The sequence below is a fragment of the Chinchilla lanigera genome, unplaced genomic scaffold (assembly GCF_000276665.1).
Source record: "Chinchilla lanigera isolate Chin_1 unplaced genomic scaffold, ChiLan1.0 scaffold00098, whole genome shotgun sequence".
Lineage (NCBI taxonomy): Eukaryota > Metazoa > Chordata > Mammalia > Rodentia > Chinchillidae > Chinchilla > Chinchilla lanigera.
In genome coordinates this window covers 5,126,279-5,150,493 of record NW_004955499.1, presented here as the reverse complement: position 1 = coordinate 5,150,493, position 24,215 = coordinate 5,126,279, and the positions used below count along the sequence as shown (strand labels likewise).

Below are 24,215 nucleotides of genomic sequence, written 5' to 3'. Positions count from 1 at the left end.
CGAAATGGCCACCACCAAGAGAGGGGTGGGACAGCCAGTGAGGACTTCCCACCTGGACAGCCTTGAGCCCTGTGTAGCAGCAGCAGAACCTGGGCTCAGCTGGGCACATGCCAGGGCTTTGCTTGTGAGTCATGGGTGGCAGGAAGAGCCGCAGGTTAGGGACGCCACTTCTGGCTGGAGTGCAGCCAGTGGTCCAGGTCGTGGGCAGCCAGCCTCTGTTCCCTTCAGTGGGACCTGAACGCTGCAGACCTGCCAGCCAGTGTGGCCCTGGCTTTGCAGATCTCTTCCTGCATCTTTGGAGGGAGAGGCCGTGGCCGCTGGACCTGACACACTTCCTCTCTATGCAGCACCCTGAACCGCCCTGGCCAGGCACTCATGCAGAACTCTGAACCTGAGTAAGGTGACGAGGGCTAGCGTGCAAACAGTGTATGCTGGGATAGAGATGCCCACCTCTCCTCCAGGTGGGAGGTCACGGTACCACCCCTGCCACCATCACTGACCAGGACTCAGCCAGCCCACCATCTGCCCTGTTTTCTGGGTCCACTTCCAAATGAGGGCCTGTGAGAAACAATCACGTATGTTCCCCAGGTCCGTCCTATGGGATGTCCTGTTGTGTCAGCCAGCTGCTTCCAGCCCCCTGAGAGCAGCACCTGGAGTCAGTTCACCTGAAGCCTACCTTTTGTCCCCATGAGGCCTCACTGCTCTGAATCTCGGCCAGGCGACTTGCTCTTGCCACGCTAGCGGCAGATCAGGCCCTGAGCTCTGTGTGTGGAACACTGGGCGTGCTGCTTAATGGCTGTGGCCCGTGATGACCTTCCAGAGCCCTTGCGTGCACTGGGGATAGGGGAATTATGAGGCAACCCTGGCTGCCTAGAAAAGTCAGGCAGAGCCCCGGGCAAACCCAGATAACAGATCTATCTATTTTGGGAAGCACAAACCTTTCTCCTGCCAAGGCCTGGGTTCCTGTTTCCTGTAATCCAAGCCTTCTTTGTCAGCGTGGCTGTGTTACTGACCAATGGTCAAGTTGCACAAATGGACCTTTATTTTCCAATTGTATCTATCATAAAGACAGAAAAGAAAGAGGATCCCATACCAGAGCATGCGGGTGTGGCAAATATGTGAAGTTTCCAGGGGACACTCTCAAAACGAGGCCACCAAGAACAACTCCTGTTTCACGTCTAGTGATCCCAGTACTAAGAAAATGTTTTCTTTCTCCGTTCCTATTTAAGAGTGAGATGGAGCCGTTATTTAATCCTTTCAATGTAGTATGTTCCTTTAAGGTGTTCCTGCTTTTCTTCCAAAGTATATTTCTTACACGGAAACCAGCTTACCAGGATCTCTTTCCAAGAGGTGATGTTCCTTTGGCCACGTGTGTATGTAATTTTTATTGATTCACAACTCATTTGATGCAGGATGACTTAATTACTCTCGATGAACGGCGAACGGCAAGGAATTGGAATCATTCATTGCAGTTAACTTTAGAGCGAAAGGGACAGCATCAAGCCCTGTTATTTAAGCGATCTTGCTTTCACAAAAACTACATTAGCATAAATTTGATTCACAGTTGAGGAAAGGGAATGGAAAGGAATGTGTGTGTCCTAGTAGGATACACTGTAAAGCAAGGTGTAAAAATTGGAACAAATGTCATGCAGGTTGTTTTTATTCTATTAATAAATCTGTACATTAAACTCTGAATTTAGTTTAGGGTGAGTCAGGGTTCATCTGTGCTGGCTGGAGAGCATCCAGGTTTGCAGAAGAGGCGCACCCCAGTTGCCGGGATCTCCTCTTTCGTGCCCTTCCACGTCTCCTGGAGGGTGGGACAGCACGCACTTGCCCGGTGCCAGCCCAGTCTCCAATTCAGTAGAACCTGGGCGAGCGCGAAGGCTTTCGATTTTGCTTCCCTTCTCAGAGGATGCTGGTGGCTGGTCCCCAGACCGCACTTTGACAAACAGAAACTCCAGACTGTCTCAAGTGAGCAGAACTGGTTTTCCGTTTGAACTTTATTCAGCTCTTACCCGTTACCCACTATGCACTGGTTGGAAACACTTAGAGGCGTATTAGGTGCATCACTACACGCTGTGCGTGCTGGGCTGTATTAGTGCAGTTTAGCAAGCATTTAGGAACATTTTCATTGACGGTTCTCCTTCACCATCTCTGGAACATTGGTTCGGGGATGCCCATGGGGACCCCGGTCCAGGAATGCTCAAGCCTCTTACGTAAATGGGCGTAGTATTTGCACGTAACAGGTGCATATCCTCCCGGAGTGGGCTTTAAGTCATCTAGACGGCTTACAGTGCCTAGCGGGGTGTACATGCTGTGTAAGTAGTCCGTGTGGGGAATAACAGCAAGAAAGGTCTTCATGCACACAGCAGATGGTTTCTTTTTCCCACTCTGCCATGGATTGAATCCGCACCTGTAGAACCCGGAGATAATCTGTAGAAGGTGTTGCTAAGCACGTTGCAGCTCCAGAACCTCAGTGTCAGATACTTCGGGGACATAGGCACGGTCTTCCTCAGGGGCAGGGCCTCCTGTGCAGCACGGGAATTCATTCCATGTGGGTTGCTGTGTATTCCCACCTCGAGGCACACCTGCTGCCCCTGTTGAACAGGTGCAGTTTCATTTGGGGCCCTGGCCATAGTGCTGTGTGCCCACCTTCCCGTCTGGCTCTTCCCACCGTGATTTGCCCGGTCCCTCCAGGTGCCCAGCTGCACCCCACACACCCTAGCCAAGATGGAGGTCCATCTTCACGCAGGTTTTTTCAAATCACCTGGGTAACAGTGGTTTCCCTGCTTGTACCATGTTAAAAACAAAATGGAGTTTCTGGTGGAACCAACAGAAGCAATTTATAAAGGCTTTAAGCTTAGCAGGAAAGAGGGAATGTGCACTGGGTAGATCTGCACAGCAGTTTTGTGCTCTTATATTTTATTTTAGCTCTTTTCCCCCCTTTGGAAACATGGTGCCTTTAATTTAAAGTATGCTGTCATCTGCTCCGTCGTATCATTTGATCTGAGGAATTTAATTACTTGTTTAGATCCTTCCTTATTCTAAGGACGGTTTACGGTGATTTTATCTAAATTGTGAAGAAAAGTGGCTGTCTGTGCAGTCCCCTACAGATTTATAATCTTCAAGCTCTGTGTGTTTTAAATTAAAAGCTCTATGACATTATAAGCTTTAAATAAACACTGTTTAAATCATCTTAAAGGATACAGCTATTTTTGTGTCTTTGGAATTTGCGTTTCTTCAGGCGCCTTTCTTCCTCCCCGTGCGCGGCTCTATCTTCCCACCTGGCCCCGATCCTTTGCCTTGCTTTTCTCGCTCATTCCTGTCTCACCTACTAGAAGAAAGTAAAAGCCGCTGCCTCGCTGCCAGCCTGCCCATCTCCTTACCCTGAGAGCCCTCGTTCCTTTTTCCACCTCTTGGCAAAGAGGGAGCTAAAAGCAGCGCTCATTAGCGGGTGATCTTCCCTGCACGCCTGCTCTTTCAGCCCTCTGCTACTGCCGAAGAGCCGAGAGGAGTCCTTCTACGTGCTTCAGAGAAACAAAGTGCAGGGTGGGCCCAGAAAACCTCCCATTACTCGGGTTATGATCCGTACAGCAGCTCCTTATACAAACCACCCCGGGAGGCCTCTTCTTCAAGTCCTGCTTGCTGTCTTTTGTACTCCATAAAAGGTCATTGATTTCTCCATCCTGCCGATCATGCCTTAGCAATTTCAAGGATCCAGAAGGGCGGAGAGTCTGAGATTTACTTTGTACCATTTACAGCATTGCAGTAAAATACAGCCTGTGCTAGAGACCCAAGGAGATAGCCAAAATGTTAAAGACGAAACTGCACCTGACAGTGCAGCCGCGGGCACTTTTGCCACAAAAAAGCACAGAAAAGAAGGAAGGAGAGGCCTTTCTGTTGCTGTAACTGCAGAACACAATTGTCTATATAAAGGCCAGGTGTCCAGGGGCTGGGATGATGGGGTGGGGGGCATCCTGTGCCCCATTCCCCAGCGGAGGGCTGCAGAGTTCCCGGAACAGGTACAGTGAGCCCCAGGACCAGCAGGTAAGCCTACACAGGGGCACTGTCCTCCAAGGGCCCAGCCAGCACATCGTGGGCTGTGGTCCCCATGCTTGGGGTACCCAGGGTGGCAGGATCCAGAACAGACCGCTGTAGCCCACCCACCAGAAGCACAGGTGGTGGAGGGTGTGGGGCCCATGTGGAAGAGTTCTGCCTGCAAAATGGCCTGCACCTGGATTCATTCAACATTTGCAAAAAAACAAACACTGTTGGGTAGGACAGTGTAATCAGACCTTGCTGTGTCCTCACCCCTCCTACGAGAAAGATGCAAAGAATAAAATGCAGGGGCCAGTGGGTGGCACCAGAATTTGAGTGACTACAAAGAAAATAGGAAGCTTGGTGCCTGCACCTGGTCCAGACAGCACCCAGCAGTGGCATCTGGGGAGAGCAGACGTCTTAGGGCTCACACCTGCTGACATCGTGTCACCATCGTTAAGAGTGTGTGGTCTGACAACTTCCAGAATGGACTTACACACTTCCAGTGTAACACCAGTGTTTATGTGCATATGATGCACATGAATATATGTTCATGTATGTGCATAGCCACAGGCTTGTGAGCATATAAATGCATATGAATGCATTTGTTCATGTATGCATAACCACATGTGCTTGTGTGCGTAGAAATTCATACAATATGTTCATGTGTATGCATAACCACACATGCTTATGTACATATAAATGCATATAAATATGTATGTGCATAACCACACGTCTATGCATATAAATCCATATGTATGTTCACATATGCATAACCACACCTGCTTATGTGCATATAAATGTATATAAATATGTTCATGTGTATACATACTGCATGTGTTTATGTGCATAAAAGTGCATATTAATAATTTATTCATGTATGCATAACCACATGTACTTATATGCATATAAATTCATATGAATATATGTTCATGTGTATGCATAACTGCACGTGCTTATGTACATATAAATGTATATAAATGTGTTTCTTCATGTGTGTGCATAATGGCATGTGTTTATGTGCATATAAGTGCATATTAATACATTTGTTCATGTTTGCATAACCACATGTGCTTATGTGCATAGACGTTCATATGAATATATACATTCATGTATTGTATGACCACACGTTTATGTGCATATGGATGCATATGAATATATATGTTCATGTGTATGCATAACCGCATGTGCTTATGTGTATATACATGCATGTGCTTATATGTGTTCATGTGTGTGCATAACAACACATGCTTATGTTCATAGAGATGCATATGAAGATGTATGTTGTATACCAGGCACAGTCTGCTTTTTCACCTACTGAAATTAGCTTGAGGCAGTACAATTATGGGTACAGTTTTATAGAATATTGATAAATAACTGTCCAGTGTGCAGCTTCCTCTGACTGTCTGCTCGTGTATGTGCCTGACGCACTGTTTGTGTCCACAATTTCTTTATCCGAGGCTGTACTGCATCTCCCAGTATAGAGAGAAGAAAGTAGGATGTAGACACCATTTACTGCATTTCTTCTGTAGCATCTTGGAAAGCCCAGCTGGAAGCCATTGACGCCACTCAGTTCTTTCGAGAACTGTTGGGTCTAGCTGAAGATCCAGAATCCGTCCCGCAAAGGGTGCATGACCCAAGTGAAGGCCTCACTGCCAAAGCTACAACAGAATCAGAGTCTGAACTTCAGTGTTGGTCGGACAAGCCCAGCGACTCCGTAGTCAGCCGTGTGTGACCAGTCCCACCTCTGCTTCCCAGATGTGTGGAATGTGTGTGGCAAAGCCACAGGAAACTGTCAGGAGAAGTCCTGGATGGGAGGCTTCCGCACAAAACCTTTCTGCATTTATCAGACCCTTGAGATCATGGTCGGCTCCATGCTGCTTACCTGGTCTTGAAGCTGCTGTGTTGGGTGAACACTCCTCATGCCTCCTCGATGGCCACTTGGGTGCTTTTTGGTGAGCTGACCTTCTAGACTCGTGGAAGGCATAGGATGAACAGCTAGTATTTCACCAGCACACACTCCTTGTCCAGTGCTGTTCCAAGAATCTTTCTTACAGTGTACGAGATGGGTAGCACTAATCACCCAGTGCGGTTCTGAGGTCACTTATGTGTGCAGTAATAATTGTAGTATTGCACAGTTGTTCCACCGCCATCCCTAACGTAATTGGTAACACCAGTGCCAGTACTACATATTAAACTGCTCTGGCTATGGAGGAATGACGTGAAGTGTCTCTACGTGTTGAGTACAACTTGTTTTCTAAGACTGTGGGGAGTGCTTGGTTGACCATCACTGCGCAAGCAGACCAGAAGGGCTGACCTTGGGTACTGTGTGGACTTCAGTGCCCTACACATGAGTTGTATGAGCACGCTTGCCATCTCTCATGTTCACCTGGTGTAAATATAGGGAAAGGGAGCACAGATACATAAGCCATTTGGTGGAAACCACGCGTATCCTCCTGCATACCGAGCTAGGGTCTCACGGTCAGGGCAGCTTGGCGCCATTGTGACACTGATGAGTATGTGTACTCGGTTGTCATCTGCAAGTACCACAGCTCTGTCCATGGCCCGGCAGCTCGCAGGCGGGAGTCATCGCGTGGGTGCCACACCAGACCCTGGGTGGTGTTTCCTTCGGCTTGCCTGCAAACACACAGCGGAGTCACATGCCATGGGATAGAGGCAGCGAGCCCACGGGCGTATTGTGATCACGTTCGCCTGAATAGAAGAACCGTAATCCAGATCCCGTTTTCCCCCAATGGCTACTTTTCCAGGTCACCACTCCAAAGACTTGAACCCCAGCCACCTGGAGGTGTTGGCCTGGGCACCTTTTAGCAAAGAGGACCTTGACACTCCTCCACCGTGTACTTATGCCTCCCTGAAGGCCTTTTTCATGACATGAGACTTAACACTGTGTGTGTTTATACTGATCTAACGCAGACTTCGTGTTAGTATGGTCCGCATGCTAAAAGTCTATCTTTCGCTCTCCTGTTTTGTCTCTGCAGATACCGAGCGGCTCTATTCAGTGGTGTTTCAAGAAATCTGCGGTCGCTATGGGAAGGAATACAGCTGGGATGTGAAGTCGCTGGTGATGGGTAAAAAGGCCTTAGAAGCTGCTCAGATCATAATAGACGTCCTGCAGCTCCCCATGACCAAAGAGGAGCTGGTGGAGGAGAGCCAGAGGAAGTTACAGGAGCTGTTCCCCACTGCTGCCCTTATGCCAGGTATTTCCTGTGCCCTCTGCTCCTCCTCCTCCTGCTCTTCCTCCTCCTTCCCCTCTTCCTTCCCTCCCCCACTTCTCTTCCGTCTTTCCCGTGCTGTGAGTGAGCATTAGGAGCCTTCTAAATCACTTGAAGTCCAGACTGCACGCTATATCTCATTGTGTCTTACTAAGTCTCAGGACACACCCTGGAGATTTCCATTGACGCTTGAGGGTGATGGTTCAGTCAGCCCGCTTAAAAGAACATGCATCAGTTTCACTGATGTCTGGGGTCCAAAAAAGACTTCAGTTTTATTTAGTCTAGTTTTTTATTTCCATGGCACAGGGGATCAAATCCAGCGCTGGGCCGGCAGTCTACTACTAAGCCGCACCCCAGCCCTTTCCTAACATTCGGTAAAGAATACATTCGTGTCGGAATTGCTTCCTACTTCACTTTAGTAAGCGGCTTCACCTCTTTCTTTTCCAAATCAGATATAGGATTAAAATTTCAGCAGTTATTCAAACTTTAATAATTTGATAAGCAGCTAAATCTCCCCATAGGAGTTTAACTATAAAAAAGTTAAAACCCTACTTTATTTTTAATGTGCTTGTGCACCATGTAGCTCACTTGCTTGCTTGATTGTGTATCTGTCTCTCTTTTATTTCGTGGTGCTGACAATTGAATCCAGGCTGTCACGCATGGTGGGCAGTTACTGTACCACTGAGCTATGCCTGTGGCCCAAGCCCTGGCCTGTGTCCATCCCTGTATCCAGTGTCCCCTTAGGGAAGCTACTCTGTTGCCGTGGGCTTATTTACTATGGTTCCACTGTAAAGTAGACTTCCTGCTACAAGTGAGAAAGACAGGCACATCCTACGTTTCAGGTCAGACAGTATTCAAAAATGAACTGTTGAATATATCCCAAAGGTGACAGCGTGAATACAGTATTCTGCCTTTAGAATTCCTGGTGCCCAGGGGAGAGAAACATTACTTCGCAACAGTAATTTGGGGTTTAAAATTGTATTATTAATGTTAAGCATGCACAATTTTGAAATGTATGTTCGTATGTATAGTTATACGTAGATAAGGAGATCTCCAAACATGCCAGGTGAATGTTCCTGGGAATTAGAGTTTTCCTGCAAGATCCTTGCTAATGGTGGGGGCTGTGTCAGAAGTCACATGGGCTAACGTTAGATCTCTCTCTCACACACACACACACACACACACACACGCACACACCCCTATGTGATTATTCTCGGTATCGCGCTGCAAGTGTTGTGTCTGCATGTCAGCTCGGTGAGTACCACCATGATAGTACAAAGTGCTCTGCATCTGTATCTTCCCATAGCGTTTGCACAGGGAGTGGTCATATAAGTCTTGATGGAAACACAGCCAGGCACTTAATATATTCTTAACCATGGGTTAATACAGTAAGAACATAGCGCATAGCATCAAATATAACATCTTAACCCTACTTTAAGTGTGTAAGACTTTGGTTTGGTAGTGTTGACTTTATTCACATGGTTATACAGCAGATCTCCTGAACTCTTTCTCACCTTGAAAATCTAAAATTATACCCTCTGAACAGAACCTTCCTGCCCCACCTCCCTCAGCTCCTGCACCAGCTTGTATCATAGCAGTGCACAGCGGTTCTAGTGTCTCCACTTTCTCATGAGTACCTGTTAGTCCCCACCACCCGCTGCTGGTCTCAAACTCATTCTCCTGTCTCCGCCTCCAGAGTCCTAGGACTGCAGGCGTGTTCCACCATACCAGGCTCTTTGTTGTTTTGATAGCAGTCATCCGGATGGGTGTGAGGTCCGGTATCACTGTGGTTTGATTTCTGTTTCTCTTTAAGAGTTAGCAGGTAGTACACTTCTTTACCTATACTCACTGGCCATCTATATATCTTCTGTGGGGAACAGCCCATTCATGTTCTTTGCCCATTTTTTAACTCAGTTAGTTTGCTGTTGGATTAAAGGATCTCTTTATATATTCTGGATACTACCCCCTTATCACATATGCAATTTAGAAACACCGTAACGCATTCAGTAGGTTGCCTTTTTCAGTCCCTTGATTGATCTTTTGATGTGCAAAAACTTTCTGATATAATCACTGAAGTGGTCTTGAAGTACTTGTCAGGGATCACTTGTCCGTAGACGGCCGAGTTGTTTCTGGGCTGTCTCTCATATCCCCTTGGTTTACATTCCAGAACCACACTGTGTTGGTTCCTGCTTCTTTCTTATAATATTTTCAAATTAGGAAGTTTCCATCTTTCTTCCTAACAGCTGTCACTATTTTGGACCCCGTAAGAGTCCGTATTATTTTACGGTAAAATTACCTATTTCTGATCAAACTTCCATTGAGATGTTGAAATTGTAGTCTGCTTTATATGCTGTGAGGATCTTAATAGTACTAAGATTTGCAATCCCACGAATGTAGGATGTCTTTCCATTTATGTGCATCTTCTTTAGTTTCTTTCAGCAGTCTTGTGATTTTGGTGCGCAGATACTTAGTTCTTCTATGTTTATTCCTAGACACTTCATTTTTTAAAGTAATTTTAAGTGGAATTGTGTCAGTAATTTACTTTGGGAATTTTCCAGTTGTTAGTGTATACAAACATAGAAACATGATTTTTGTTTGGTTTTCTTTCAACTTTTTAAAATTGCTTTATTAGATTTACAGTTTTGTATATGTGTATGCGTATCTATATGTGTGACCTTCTTTTATATAAAATCATCTCATCTGCAAACAGGTGGTTTTACTCCTTTCAAATTCTTTCAGTTTCTTTCTCTTGCCTAATTTTGCTGGTGAGGACTTCTAATACTGGGTCAAAACATCTCACCGTGTTCATAATCGTACAGAAAAAGCTTTTAGTCTCCCTTCATTGACTAGGATAGTAGCTGTGGACTTCGTACATATGTTGAGCTGGTTTCCCTCTATTCCTCCATTTTTAAGTGTTATTTTATTTTTTGAGATGATCGTGCGATTTATGCCCTTTGTTCTATTAATGTAGTTTCATATATTGAACCATTCTTGGTATATCATCCTTTCATTTGCTCACCTCTGTTTGTAAGCTTTTTATCTACATTTCTCTATCGAGTTTACCAGGCATGTTGGCCTGTAGTTTTCTTGTTTGAAAGGTTTGGTGGAAGTCTCCCGTGAGGCCAAGTGGAGCTGGGCGTTTCTTAGTGGAAGCCTTATGGCTTATTACCATTACCACCACCAGCATCACCACCACCAGCATCGCCGTCGTCCTCGCCATGATCTCCCTAAACCTTCCCATTTCAGGCTTTCTTCGGATTTTCTACTTCTTTATAGTTCAGTCGTGGGAACTGATCCATTTTGAGGATATCCATTCTGCCAAGAAATGACTCTCTAATTCTTTTTGTTTCTGTGGTATTGATTGTAATTCCTGACCTTTTTATTTCGGATTTTAATGACCTGAATCCTCTTCCATTTTTCTTGTAAATACTCTGTGACCTAGAGTCCTTTTCAGGCTTTTTAGCATGCAAAGCACCCCTAATGTATTAGACTTTTTTTTTCATATTCACTCAAGCCTTGCAACTGGTGTTCTCTCTAGAGTTCCTGCCCTGTGTTCTGAGACACAAGCAGGTTCCCCTCCATTCTGAAAGTGTGCCATGCTGTACCCGGCTAGTCTGGTACTCAGGCAGGATGCTAGTGAATGCATTTTACAGACTTGACTTGGTGCTGCAGTGACCTCGTTTAAAAGAGCCAATCCTAGAAAATCCTGGAATGGGAGCAGCTCCGAGCCTGGAGCCAGCCCGTCCAACACAGCTCCCCTGCATGGCCCTCTGGGTTCCTTCCACCACTTTTCTTTACCTCTTCCAGGTCAATGGGTTAAAGGAATTATTTCATTCTTTTTTTTTTTTTTTAGCCTATAAATCGTATTTTTAAATAAGTTCTTTGTGCCTGTATACTTAACTTTTACTAGCTTCCCCCCTGAGAGTTAGTACTTATCAAAGATAACAAGTCTGCCTTTGAAAGTACAGCACACTCGTATCTGCACGCCACATAATTAGCTGTGTGTGTGTTGATAGGAATGTGAGCATAATATGCAGAGAACTGGAAGAGCATGGAGAAAAACCCACAGTAATCCGCGGTGGGAGAAACTAAACATGACGCTGGGATGCCGGGTCCCACGGGGACAGGGTTCAGGAGATGCCTTCGTGACCACAGAGCAGTTAGGATGGGGCAGACGGTTAGAAATTTGCTTTCTCCCCAAGGGCGCAGACGAGCAGAAGGAAAATGCTGGCTGGAATGTATAGAGCGGAAAGGCTGTGCAAACCTCCTGACCCAGAAACACCCTTTCCCTGGCGTTTCTGTTTTGTAATGTGCACGAGTGAGAATGATACAACAGTGCAGGCCTTCTGTGCTGAAAGGACTGGCCTTGGGGTGTCGTTTCCGTCCCTTCTCTCCGCAGCCCTCCCGTCGCCTCCCTTCTCTGAGCCCCGCCTGAATTCTGCCGGAAAGGCAGCCTTTTCCTGTCCCTGTTGCTGTGACTGCCGTCCCCATCCAGGACCCGGGGCGTCGTTTTGCTCACTTCCTGCTTTCTTCCCCTTCTTCATCTGTGAGGGATAACAGAACCCTTAGGTTCATTGATTGTTTTCTTTCTAAAATAATAAGGTAATAAGACATTTTAGGTCTTCTGATAGTAAGACATTTTAGGTTGTAAAAGCCGCCATGAGCTCCTTAGAAATGACAGCCATCCACAGAGAGGGTGTGATACCCATTCCCTGTCCTTGACCTTCCTGCCCTCCTACTTTAAAAGCCACCCCTCTGGCCCCTAGTTGGGGTCAGCCCATGTCCAGTAGGAGGAGTATGTCCCAGGGGGAGCAGGCCCGGACTAGGCTGTGGGGGCTGGGCTGATGTGATCCGGATGCAGAGTATCACCACAGGACCTGCCGGGGTCGCACGTCCTCGGGGCTCATCTGATCCGAGTAAGAAGCTCTTGCACATCTGGCTTGGTCAGCCACAGGGAAGAACCTCGGGCTCCCCTGGGGGTTCCTGTCTTTGCGTCTTTGTGATGCTGTAGGGAAGTGTGTGCTTGGACCAGCCACCGGGGAAACAGCCCCTGATTAGAATGCAGGGACCTGCCTGGGCCTGACTCTGCTGCAGGGGCTTGTCTGCCTGATTGCGCTGTGAGTGTGCGTCTTCCTTCGCCTGACGAATACCAGAGGAAGCTCTTCCCCAGCTGTGGTGGATTGACAACTAGTGGTCAACTCATAACCCCCAGCTGAACTGAGTAAGCGTGGTGCTGGGTGTGGGAGGCCCAGCTGACGACTGGTGCCACCAGCCTAAGAGGAAGGAGTGAGGCTGGTGGGAGGAGAAAAAGATTGTTGGGAGCTGGTAGAAGCTGTAAGGAGCTGTTGGTTTTGTTGGAGGAGCTTGTCCTGCTGGCTTTCCTGATGAACTTGGCTGTTTTTATCCTCCGAGGAGCTCGGGGCCTTGTTGGCACTGAGAATAGCTTCGGTTCACTTTGGGGGAGCTCCGGTCTTCACTTTGAGCATTGCTTTCTGGCTCTAGAGAGGAAGATGGTGCACTGCGGGCCTGCTGGAGAAGATTGCTGCATTGGCTTTCCTGATGGGAACTCTGCTGCCTTCTCCATTGGAGGAGCTCAGGACCTCACTGATGGTTTTTGTCTCATCGTTGAGTGCCTAGCTCAGAAAGAATCTATTTTTTAATGTGAGTTATGTGAAAGGAACACACTCCGCTCTGCCGTTACCTCGTTTCGGTTTCTGCATAGAATTGAAAGTCTTCATTGCCTTTGGAGCTTTATCCCGGGTCTGTAGAGTTGGTCTGATTTGCAGTTTATAGGGTGGGAATACAGAGATGAGAATGAGAGACAGCAAACTTGGCCTTGGAGCTTGGAGGGTACTTTCTCAGGCTACTTTCATTGAGAATATCAAGCATCAAGCAGGATGTCCGGTATGGTGCATTGAATGCCTTACTTTAGATTCGGTTTTGCAACACTCGGAGTGCTTATTTAGGGACACAGAATTAAATTGTATGTCATCTGTGGGGTCATAACAGGAAAATTCAGTGAGCTACCACCTTTCTCTGATTTATGGTTTTCTCTTTGCCTGTTAATAATAAGCTATCTAAGTAGCTATTTTGTACATTGATTGTTGTAGTGACAGTCCGTAGAAGCAGCCACCTTAAGGTGACTCAGAGCAAGTAAAACCAGTGCTTAAAGCAGGTAGCTTTCCAGAAAATCAGTGAAGCCACAGAGAGTTTTGCAGTATTTCCCAGAATTGTCAGTGTTTTGAAATGGTCAGGTTCCTCAAATCCTAAGAAGGACAGTACCAAAAGGGTCCCAGGCAAAACTGCTTTGAGTTTGGAGAGCTTTCTGTAATGGGAATCCCAGGAGGCTCTTGGTGTCCCATCTGCTGAAGAACTAGGCACAGTGGAATGGGGACAGAGCACCACTGTCCTCTCTGCTACTTTTTCCTGTCACAGTGGAGCTTGGCCGCATCGGCCCCCCGTTTTCCGCATCTGTCAGCATCACCAACAGCACGTGGTGCTTCACTCTGGAAGCAGAGACACATGGTGGGGTCGAGTCCATAGCTGACTTCTAGCTGAATCGGGACTCTGTACCCAACAGGTAGCCTTGTACCCTGGGGTAGGATAGATTGCTGCTGGAAAGGGGTCTGGCCTGGGTTCCTTGATTGAAGAGGGGGAGCAGTACAAAGCTCCACCGTCCCCTCCCGTTTCCACGGTGTGCGAAGCAAGGGGCTTCCTGTGTTGAAACCAGTGTCCCTGTCAAATAAAAACTAGGTGTGAGGCATGAGGCGACAGGCATGGTCAGTGTGGCTCGCCTGCCATCCCACCGCAGACACACATTTCCTGAATGCCCTTCGCTGTAGCGGTTAATGAGTATCCTCCAGCTCGGCGACCACCTGGGCCACGAGGATCCAGGTAAGGAAAGTTTTCCCTCCTTCTTTGTGCACCTTGGGAAGGCAGTTTCATGAGGCGCTTTGAAGTATGTTGGCGTATCAGATAGAAGGAATTCTTGTGTGCAAGCTTTTCTGTGCTTTAGAGGGCTTGTGGGCCCCATCTCATAAAACCAAGAAAATGTTAGAAAAATTGAAAATCCTACCCATTTCCTGCTAGGCTGAAATGATAAATGTGTAGTTAATAAAATCCCGTATATATGGTAAACCAACAAATAGCTGTAAAGGGGTGTACCTGGGTGATACAGGGATTGAGCATTAGACAGTACTAAACCTTAATAAACTGGTATGCTATGTATTTTCCCATGCGTGGTTATATTTCATTACACTGGAATATGTGTACACCGTATCAACTTTCAATTCCCAAGCTCAGTGTGGCAGTGGGCTCTCCTACTGCTCTAATCGTGTGTGTATTATCGGAGAGGAGTTAAAAGGGTGATGGAAGAAGAAAGGTTTGAGGGACTTGGAATTCCTTTTCTAAAATGCTAATCCCGTAATAAGGATAATTTCTTTGCTCTGTGCTTAGCTTTGCAGGCCATACAGTATCTGTCTTCACTGTATGGCTTTACCCTTTTTTTTTTTTTTAGTCTTTTTGAAACAGGATCTCGCTATGCAGTTCAGGCTGGCCTTGAGCTTCTTTTCCAGCCCAGGCTGGCTTTGAACTTGCAGTGATCTTCCTGCCTCAGCTTTGCCATTTTAGCAAGATACTATGCATAGACAGTCGATATGCCTGTGCTCTGATAAAACGGCCTGATGGAAGTGAAATCTGAATCACATTCTCATTTCCACATGTCACAAGAAATTCTTTTGCCAGGCATAGTGGCATGTACCTCTAGTCCCAGTTACTCAGGAGGCTGAGGCAGGATGATCTCCTGAGCCAGAACTTCAGAGTGTGCCTGGCAACACAGAGACCTCATCTGAAATAAATAATGACTCTTCTATTTTCTCTTTCCATTTGAAAGCACGTAGGTAGTGCAGGTGTGTGTTTCGAAGAATGCAAGTCAAACAAGGGCTGACAACGTTCAGGAGGGTGGATTGAAGTCTTGGCTGTAAAGCCCTTGCGTCCCCGGGCCTACCTCCACCGTACCTCTGGAATGCCACTCTAGGCAGAAAGGAGGATATCAGTTGTGTTTGGAAGCAGAGTGAGAGACTTGGGGTCACCAGTGATCAGAACCCTGTCATCGTAGACAGGCCTACGTCTACGCGCTCCTCCCTGCCCTCCAAGAACTCCGCGCGCAGCACACACAGAAAGCACCAGCTGCTTGCGGAAGCTCTTGCTTGGGTCCCGGCTGGTTAGTTTCGCTGACATGATACTATACACTTCTTAGATAGCCATTCTTTAAAAGAGAGACCGTTCGGGACCAGCAGTCAGTGTCCCACTTAAAATCAGGACAGCACACAGGTCAGCCTTCACAGAGGGGAGTCTGCAGGGAGATGCATGCAAGCTTCGCAGCGTTAATAAGTTGACTTTATACTGGGCTCCTGCCTTCATCACTCTCCAAAAGACAAAACCAGAATTAAGAGTCAGTTCTCTGTGCTACAACGCAAGGGGGGGTTGGTGCAGAAACTGTCAACAACCCACAGCTTAAGGACACTGCCCTGAAGCTGCAGGCCCTTCCTCACCCACGCTCCTGAGAGGAAAGACGGGGTAAGGAGAGAGAAGCGTAGCGAAGCTATTGAATCAAAGTTCTGCAGTGCACTGCAGAAACGCAGGCCCGGGACAGGAGCAGGGAGAGAGGCCTTGCTACGTTCTCTCGCTGGTTCTAGGGGAGAGGAGCTGCAGTTATACAGTGCCTGGGGAGGAGAAGTTACAGCTCCTGCAGTGCATCATGGGGCAGGTAGAGCAGGAGCAGTGATGACCGGTCACAGCCACAGGCTGTTTCCAAGCCTTTCCAGCATCCCTTCTTGGAGCTGCTGCACTGTGTCCGAGCACCATATGTGGGGGTACCGTTTTCTGAGCCCCTGGAAAACTAGTATATACCATTAACAAACTCCTGCACTATTAATTGGATATGTTTTGTTTACACTCTTACTATAGTCATTCTACAAGAAAGGGAAAAAGTAAAGATTAAGGATCAGCAAACCGTAGTAACGTCAAGAGGGGAATTGGTATACATTGGTCCAGGAGGCAAATCTGCAACAGAAAGAAAGTTAGGAGCAGCTTGTAGCATAATGATGCCAAAGCCTGTGTGGAAGGAGCATGCACACCGCTGAAATTCTTTTCCAGGTGTTTTGTGTTTGAGATAAAAACGATCTATTCACAGTGTCATTCAGATGGGTCTTGAACTCAGTATGTTGCCCAGGCTGCCCTCAAACTCGTGGCAGTTTTCCTGCCTCAGCCTCCGGAGTACAGGGATTATATGCCCTGCACACATTCTTACTGCCAAGAAGAGTAAGCGAAAGAGAGATGAAAAGGGCTTTTGCGTTGCTGCGCTATAATCTTACACTTACTCTGTAGAAGCTAAAGGCAGATTCCCAAACCTAGTTCCCGTAAGTAAGGTACCTGTATCGCGCTCAGTGTACCTTTGCCTGTTCCAGTTTATTGCGTAGAGAAAAGTTATTCCTCAGCTTCAACTTGCACTGTTTGATCAATCTAAGTTTTAGGTTTTCCATCACAACCTGGGGTTCAGTTAGAGCTCCAGTGGGGGAAATTGGGCAGAAATACCCGCTGTACCTTCCGTGGTGCGGTGGAGATTCTCCAGGCACGTGCCTCTTGTCTTAGAGCCGCCCATGCCAGGGCCAAGGGGCAAGGCCAGCTTCACTGTGTGCGGAGCAGCAGTGTGCTTCGTGGAAAGGCGCCTGACGCGTGTTCCCTGGGCTGCCCGGGACCATCAGACCAGACACGGCAAGCTGGACTCCCTCGCTGTCCTCTGGCAAAGGAATCGCTTACTATTTACTTTCCAGCCCACTGGCTCCTGTCAGTACTTAATGTTTGTCAAGGGCAAAAGCAACTTTAGCACAGTCTCCACGGGGAGGTGTCACACGTGTGTGCTGACGAGAAGCGATGCACTCTGAGGTCAGCTCACGTGCGGGACGCTTGCTCACGCATGTGCTTTCTGTCAACACCCACCCGCTGTGCTGGTGTCCTGGGGCGGCCGGAACGCTCCCCAGCAGAGCTGCTGGGCTCAGAGCAGGACTCTGGACTGCTTGTGGAAACTGCGCAGCTCAGCGCTGTCGTGGACAGTGTCTGGGAGGAAGTCAAGCGAGGGAGGAATCCGGCTGAGGTTGGACACCGAGGGCCAGGAGGAATCCGGCTGAGGTTGGACAACGAGGGCCATGTTCCCGGTGGGCAGGTGATGGCATGGTATACCGTAGCAGGAGTAGATGGCAAAACGGGCTGCTCACCTCGTGATTCCTGACGGATGCCTGTGTCCTTGGAGCTCCTGGGCTTTGAGCTGCCTTTGTCTAATCTGCCTCCTCACTGGGCTCACTTCCCTGTGTGTATCTGTGTGTCTTTCCAGATGTCTCCTCTCTTTTACAAAGAGATCAGTCCTTGGATTTAAGTCCCAGGATCCCCTTCAAGGTCAAAACCCCGTGACCTAACTTCCTCCCTCAAGGCTCCGCCTCTTCCCTTCCCAAGAGCACCTGGGGCAGGTGAGCAAGCCTTGAACATACTCCAGATCCAGCCTGCAGGCACCGGGTTCATTGGAGCATGCTCCCACCCCACCTGTCCTGCCCTCCCCCCAGGCTTGTGCTACAGTATGACCTGGAGGGGTGCAACTCCGTTCCTACCTCCGCCCCCCTCTCTGCTTCCTGGCCATTGTGAGGTGAGCCACTCTCCTCCCCGAGACCCGTCCCCCCAAGTCCTTTCTGCCTGGAGCCTGCCCTCCTGGGGCTCAAGTGGCAGCCAAAGTAAACCTCTCCCCCTTTAAATTATGGGTGTCAGATATTCTGGCTCAACCACAAGGAGTGATGATGACACCCCCAGACCTCACACTGTCCTGATCTGGGAGCCGGGATCAGCTGCAGGCCCTCCTCCCAAACGTACAGGAGCGTTAGCAGTTGTGCTGGAATCTCACTCTCATCGGTCCCAAGCCAAGCCCTCTCTTTTCTCCTCCTTTGCAGGGCACTGTGTGGCACCGTGATGTGGTGGAGTCACTCGGTTACACTGTTGCAGGCAGCTGTGTGTGATTCTTTCCCCACCTGTGGGATCCATGCAGGGTCCCTGGTCCCTGCTCAGTTAGTTCTCAACATCTGTCCGGCACCGCAGCACCTTTCCAGAGCAGAGGATTCACACAGAGTGCCTGGAGAAAGGAAGCAGGGTCTCTGCCCCAATCAGCCATTGCTCAGAGAAGCATATTCCCAGAAGAAGGAGCAGGAACCAGGCAAAGGTTGACAGCCCGAGGCTTGGCTGCGCATGAAATCTTTACGAAATGCTCAGCTGGCAGTGGTCGTAGCCAGCAGCAGCTCCCTGCAAGGGGCTAGCGAGCCGATGCCGATTTTACACCATGGCTCCATCTTAAAGGACAAACACGTAAAACTTACGAAGAGTAAAAGTCTGCGTTTCAGCCCCTTTCCTGAATTCGGCAGTAAGCATTGTACAAGCTGTGTGTATGGGTGTGAGTACTGTGTGTGCTTGGAGACGTCTGATTCTGGTGGTTTTGTAGCATAAAAGATAAAGCCCGATGCCGAAGTGGTCAGCATGGATTTTCATCAGTGGTGGGCGCCCGCAGGCGAGGAGGGAGCCCTGTGCATTCGCGGAGACCTCGGGCCTGGGCAGGGGAGCTGAGAGCGGACAGAGCCAGGCTCACGGGTGAGGAGAGTGCAGCGTCACAGGGGGCGGCTCGGGCGTGTGAAGCCGGAGTGCCTGCTCACTGGTGCTCCTGGACGTGCAGCCGCTTCCTCAGCGGGTCGCCGGGCACAGCTGGGAGGCCGCTTCGCGTCTTACAGACCAGCGTTAGAGCCAGTTAGTAAGACTACCCGGAACAGGCTGGGCGGGGACGGCTGCTACTCACAGTGCTGCCTGCTTCTCGCGGGACTACCTTTCTTCAAATGCCTTGCGAGAGATAAATGAGTACACCGGCATTTATTAAAAAACCCTGAGTGCTGACTTTTTTTTTTATTTTTTTTGAGTGTGCTGAACTTAAAGCAGGTGAGCTCAAATCCATGTCGTGGACCGCTCTATGAATCGATACCCTCCACAGCTGGCCCCTTACTAGGGCAAGTTTGCCGGTGCCCATTGTGGAATCCTAGCCACCTGTTTGACCTACCCGTAGCTTTGCTCCCTTCTTTGTAACTCATTCTGTGCTGGATCTGCCCGTTCACCTGCAGCTTCTCTGCCTCCGCCCTGCTGTGCAAATCCCTCCAGGCGAGGCCCTCGGGCTGGGAGACGGAGCGGTGTGGCAGGCTTTCCAAAGGCCCAGGACCCTTTCCCAAAGCTCTGCCCTGTACGGAGCATGCCACCCCTCTCGGTCACAAGCATCATTTCCGAAGAGCACACACCAGGCATTTTTTCACTGCATGCCGTGGTTTCCGTCATGTTCACCCGCAGAGCAAAGTTGGCAAGGATCAGTGCACCTCACAATTGCTGCCCAAGTCAGAGGGCCTGCGGTGAGTCCCAGAGGTCACAAAGAAGGCAGGGGCCCGTTGTGCTCAGGGAGGGCAGAGCACCTGCCCAGCCTTCGGGGAGGCGGTGGCTAGTGAGCTGAGGCGCACGGGCATGCTCACCCCTGGAGGGACAGGGAGAGGAGGGCTTAATGGGCCTTGGCAGAGAACAGCGCAGAAGCAGGAAGCAGCCGCGTCCTGAGCTTGCAGCAGGGGTGGGGACGCAGAGCAGGGTGTGTGTGAAGCCTGAGCGCTCTGCAGGGCTCTGCCGTACCCCGAAGGAGGTGAAACTGCCCCACAGGAAGTACAGCAGCACCACCCGGACCGCAGTTTCAGGGCACTTTCAGTGTATCTTGTGTTTTGAAAGCCAGATGTGACTAATAGTTTTGGAAACAGAGGGAAAGAGCAGTCTTTCGTTCACATGCGCCACTCCCCGGTGCACAGCCGAAGGGAACTTGATCTCACGGCTGACATTTCCTGCTGGAGTTGCCAGAGCACGCACGTTGAGATTAGCAGCTTCTGGGCAGAGAAAGTGCATCTTGGCTCGCAGTCCAGGAGCTCCCAGTACCTGGTCAGGGGCCCCTTTGCTTCGGGCAAGAGGCGGCATCCCAGGGAGGGAGCACGGGGTGAGACCAAGCAGATCACCTCAGGGCGAGACAGGGAGGAAGAAGATGGACACATTCAGGGCTCGCGCCATCCCGCACAGGCAACCCCTATAGCCCGGGAGCCTCCCACTGGGTCCCAGCTCTTAAAGGACGCAAAACATCCCAGGCTTTTGCCAGCCGGGCCTTTGGGTGACCCGCGAACCTGTCTCGGTGGAAGCATAGCTTGTTTCTGATCTTCAAGTGCTTGCATGTTCCGAGTGATGATGCTTTATCAGTTTGTTTTTAGGATTCCACTCTGTCGGTGTCTCTGACCTGTAATTATCAGGATGACCAGTCCATCTTGACTCTGCTTTTCTTATTCCTGGGCTGCCCGTGTTTCCAGAAAGTTCCTGTCTCCTCCATGTTTGAGCTTTCATAGTTGAGACTTCCCACCAGTGCCCGGCCGTGTGTTCTGCTCCTCATTCACATTCAAGAACAGAGGAGCTGTGTGCCCTTGCTCTGGGGCTGCTGTTGCAACGCCCTTCCGGCAACAGAATTGCGTCCTTCCCGCCTCTGGAGACCAGGAGCCTGAAATTGAGGTGTGGGCAGGGCTGGTATCTTCTAAAGAGACTGCAGGGGGATCCCACCTCTCTTCTTCCAGCTGGTGAGACCTCCAGAGGTCCCTCACTCCATTCTCTGCCTCCGGCCTTGCATGGCTTCTCCTCCATGTCTCTGTCTCCTCTGGTCGTTGGATCTAGGGCCACTCTAATCCAGGCGCCTTCACTAAATCCTGTTCAGGAGTATCAGGGATTGCGAGTGGGCTGTCACTTTTGAAGGGTCACCACTCACCCCGCGGGTGCATCCGGTTATGCCGCTTTTGACCTGTAACATCACAGTGTTTCAGGCGGTTGGGAAAATCATCTTCTATGAAGGGGAGTACTCTGCTAAAACACTTTACCTGTGAGGAATGTCTCACTCTGGGAGGGCCTATGACACTCCCCCACAGATTGTGTTAGGAGAAAGTTGAGTCTGCAGAACCAGCATGGTGTAGCAGTGTGTCGAGTCCCAGGTCAGCGCCATGGGTATTTTGCTTCGAGGTAGTGGGTGAGATATCAGGGATAATGCCCCTGAGCTACTCGGGCTCTGACACATACCCCCACTGGATGCATATAAATCCCGGTAGCAAACGTCAGGAACTCCCAACCACTCGCAACCACTGTCAGTCTTCTGTGCATTTTCTCCTTCTCACGTCCACTTCAATTGCAGCACGCCTCTTCTCTCCCATCCTGGATCTCCCAGACATGTAAAACACAAGCGTTCTGTCCACCAAAGCTGCTAATTCTTTACCTTCCCTGTTCTCTCCAGGTAGCTTATCCCGGGAGAGCTGATCCTGTGTAGCAGTACCTGTCGGCCCTTGCCTCCCTTCAGCTGGCCTATGCATGCCAAGTGCTAGGAGCTGGAAAAGGGTTTCGTATTAGCCCCCTTCTCCGTAGGACAGAACTCCATTTCCATTAGCCCCTGTACTTCTCCCAACAAGCAACTGTTCTGATTCATTTGCTTTCTGGATATCAGAGCTTTAGCAGGAACCGGGCAGTAGCATATGAAGCAAGGCTCACTTGCTCCTGAGTGTATATGCAGTGATGGTGACCGTGGCCCACATCTTCTGGGGTTCCCTGCACTGTATAGCGTGCTCACACGTGTCTGTCCCCACCCCTGGGAAGCCACCCACCACGGAGCTCTAAGCGCTGTTGCAGTTGTGGCCCAGATAGGGGATCTCCTTGTCCCTGTGGCCAGCGGACTGGCCATTATCTCTGCTCTGACTTCATGTGGCTCCCAGGTTGCAGAAGGATCTCAGCACACTATGCCTGTTCTAAAACAGTCACCCACAAACACCTCTGGTTTCTCCCCACCCCTAAAAACGTGGGTGCGCTCTGCAGCACATAAACTGACTCACGTTTGTTTCTGGTCTGTCCTGGTTACTTTTCTCTTGTTGCCGAGACAAAATACCTGGCTCCCAGAATGAAGGAAGGAAAGGTTTATTTAGCTCACAATTCATGGAGGTTTCAATCCATACTCAGCTGGCTCCAAGGTAGAGTGGCACATGGCAGAGGGCAACACTTCATGGCAGAGGGCCACAGAAGATAGCCAGAGCAGCAAGAGCAAAATGGGAGGAGCAGCAGAGGGAAGAGCAAGCCTCTTTCCCTCCCTTATATTATATGCAAACTATCTGCCTCAGGGCAGGTGCTGCAGTACTCACACCCTTAATCCCAGCAGTGGACTGTGGATCAATCAAAAATCTAGAAGCCTATAACAGTCCCATGACAGTATGAGGATTTGGGGGGACATGCAGACACAAATCATAAAATGGTCTGTCTTCTGATTTCCTATTACATACCTACCAAAGTAGGCACAGACAGAAAAACAGGAAAGCTCTAACAAATCCAGTTGTCTTTTCAAAAGAATCTTACAAAAGATTTGCTTCTCATGCCCTGTGTTCAAGTGAGGGATGTGTTTAACTATGCTCCACTGTTTTTTAAACTGTTTGGATTACAATTGCGGAGATTGTGGTTTTAAAATCTCCCTTCAAGTGCAAATAATTTTGCGGCTCAGCATTTGTCAGTGCGTCCAGACAGACGTTCGTTATTGGCTGTGTGTCTGCTATGGTAGTACTTTCAGTCTCTCCGCCAGATAGGTTAAGTTTATATTGAAATTTTGCCAATACTTTCAATACTCCCTGCTCTTAACCCGTAGTGGTTGCAAGCTATAAAATGATGTGGCATTGAAATATTTTTAATTAATGGGTGCAAGTTCCACAGAAGCCCTTCAGTATGAATATTTCTGCACAGGTTGAGTATCTCTGTAACGTGAAGCTGTGTGGGTCAGCGTACTCATGAAATAAATGTCTTGGTAGTTTTCTGGGTTTTGTCTGGTTTTACTACTGGAGAAGTGCAGTCTTGATGTCATAAGAAGAGTTAGCAAGCACTCCTTCCAATTTCCTAAACATGTGTTAGAATTCCTGTTGTTTCTTGGGTGTTGGGGAAGGTCACCCAAAGAGACTCTGGTCCTAGATATGGGAAGGTTTTTAACTACGGATACAGCTGGTTTCATACATAGGGGGCTGTTCAGCTGATTAGTATGCTGAGTTTTACGTCTTTCGAAGGATTAGTCTATTCTGTCTAAGCTGTCACACTCACTGACAGTGAAGGACTCATAATTGTTTTCATTTTATTTATTTTAGGATCAGTAATGTTGCCCCGTATCATTATTTATATTGATAGATCTCGAGCTTTCTTTTTTTCTTGGCCTGTCCGGCTAGAGGGTCAAGATTTCAGTTGATCTTTTCAAAGAACCAGCTTTTAGCTTAATTGACTTGGTGTCGTTTCTGTTTTTTTGTTGTTTCTCCTATTTTTATTCCCTTTTTCTTCTGATTCACTCTTTGTATGACTTTCCTAAGGAGAAAGATGAGCTCGTCACTGACCTTGTAGTTATTTTTCTTTAATGTGACAAGATAGACCACTGAGTGGAGACCCACTTCTTCTTTCATCTGGCATTTAATACGGTCAGTTTCTTCTGCTTTAGTTGTATCCCACAGATTCTGGTATGTTTCTGTTCTCTCCACAGCAGTCTCTAATTTCCTTTTGTGGTTTCATCTCTGACCATGTCTTCCATAGAAATGTGTTGTTTAGCATCCAGATATGCGTAGTTTTCCAGATACTATTCCATTATCAATATCACATGTTGTTGTTATGGTTGGAATGAAGGAAGAGAGGGAGGGAGGGAAAGCAAGAAGACTAGGAGGAGGAGTGAAGGAAGGCAGGCAGGCGTGCAGCACATCATGGTGTGTTCGTGGAGCACGGAGGTCTGCTCCCCTCATGGTGAGCAGGAAG

General features: G+C 48.6%; 1 protein-coding gene and 1 long non-coding RNA gene across 2 annotated transcripts in view; both read left to right on the top strand.

Moving 5' to 3' along the window:
• The window catches only part of Pudp (pseudouridine 5'-phosphatase), a 71,191-nt gene that overhangs the window by 30,994 nt on the left and 15,982 nt on the right, over positions 1 to 24,215 (top strand). Inside the window, exon 2 of the mRNA XM_005406540.2 lies at positions 7,038 to 7,256. Coding sequence (XP_005406597.2) covers positions 7,038 to 7,256 — 219 coding nt within the window. The remainder of the gene's footprint in view (positions 1 to 7,037; positions 7,257 to 24,215) is intronic.
• Positions 17,301 to 18,153, top strand: LOC106146858. The gene is made up of 3 exons (XR_001231458.1): positions 17,301 to 17,493; positions 17,662 to 17,794; positions 17,888 to 18,153. It is a non-coding gene; the product is annotated as an uncharacterized LOC106146858 (long non-coding RNA).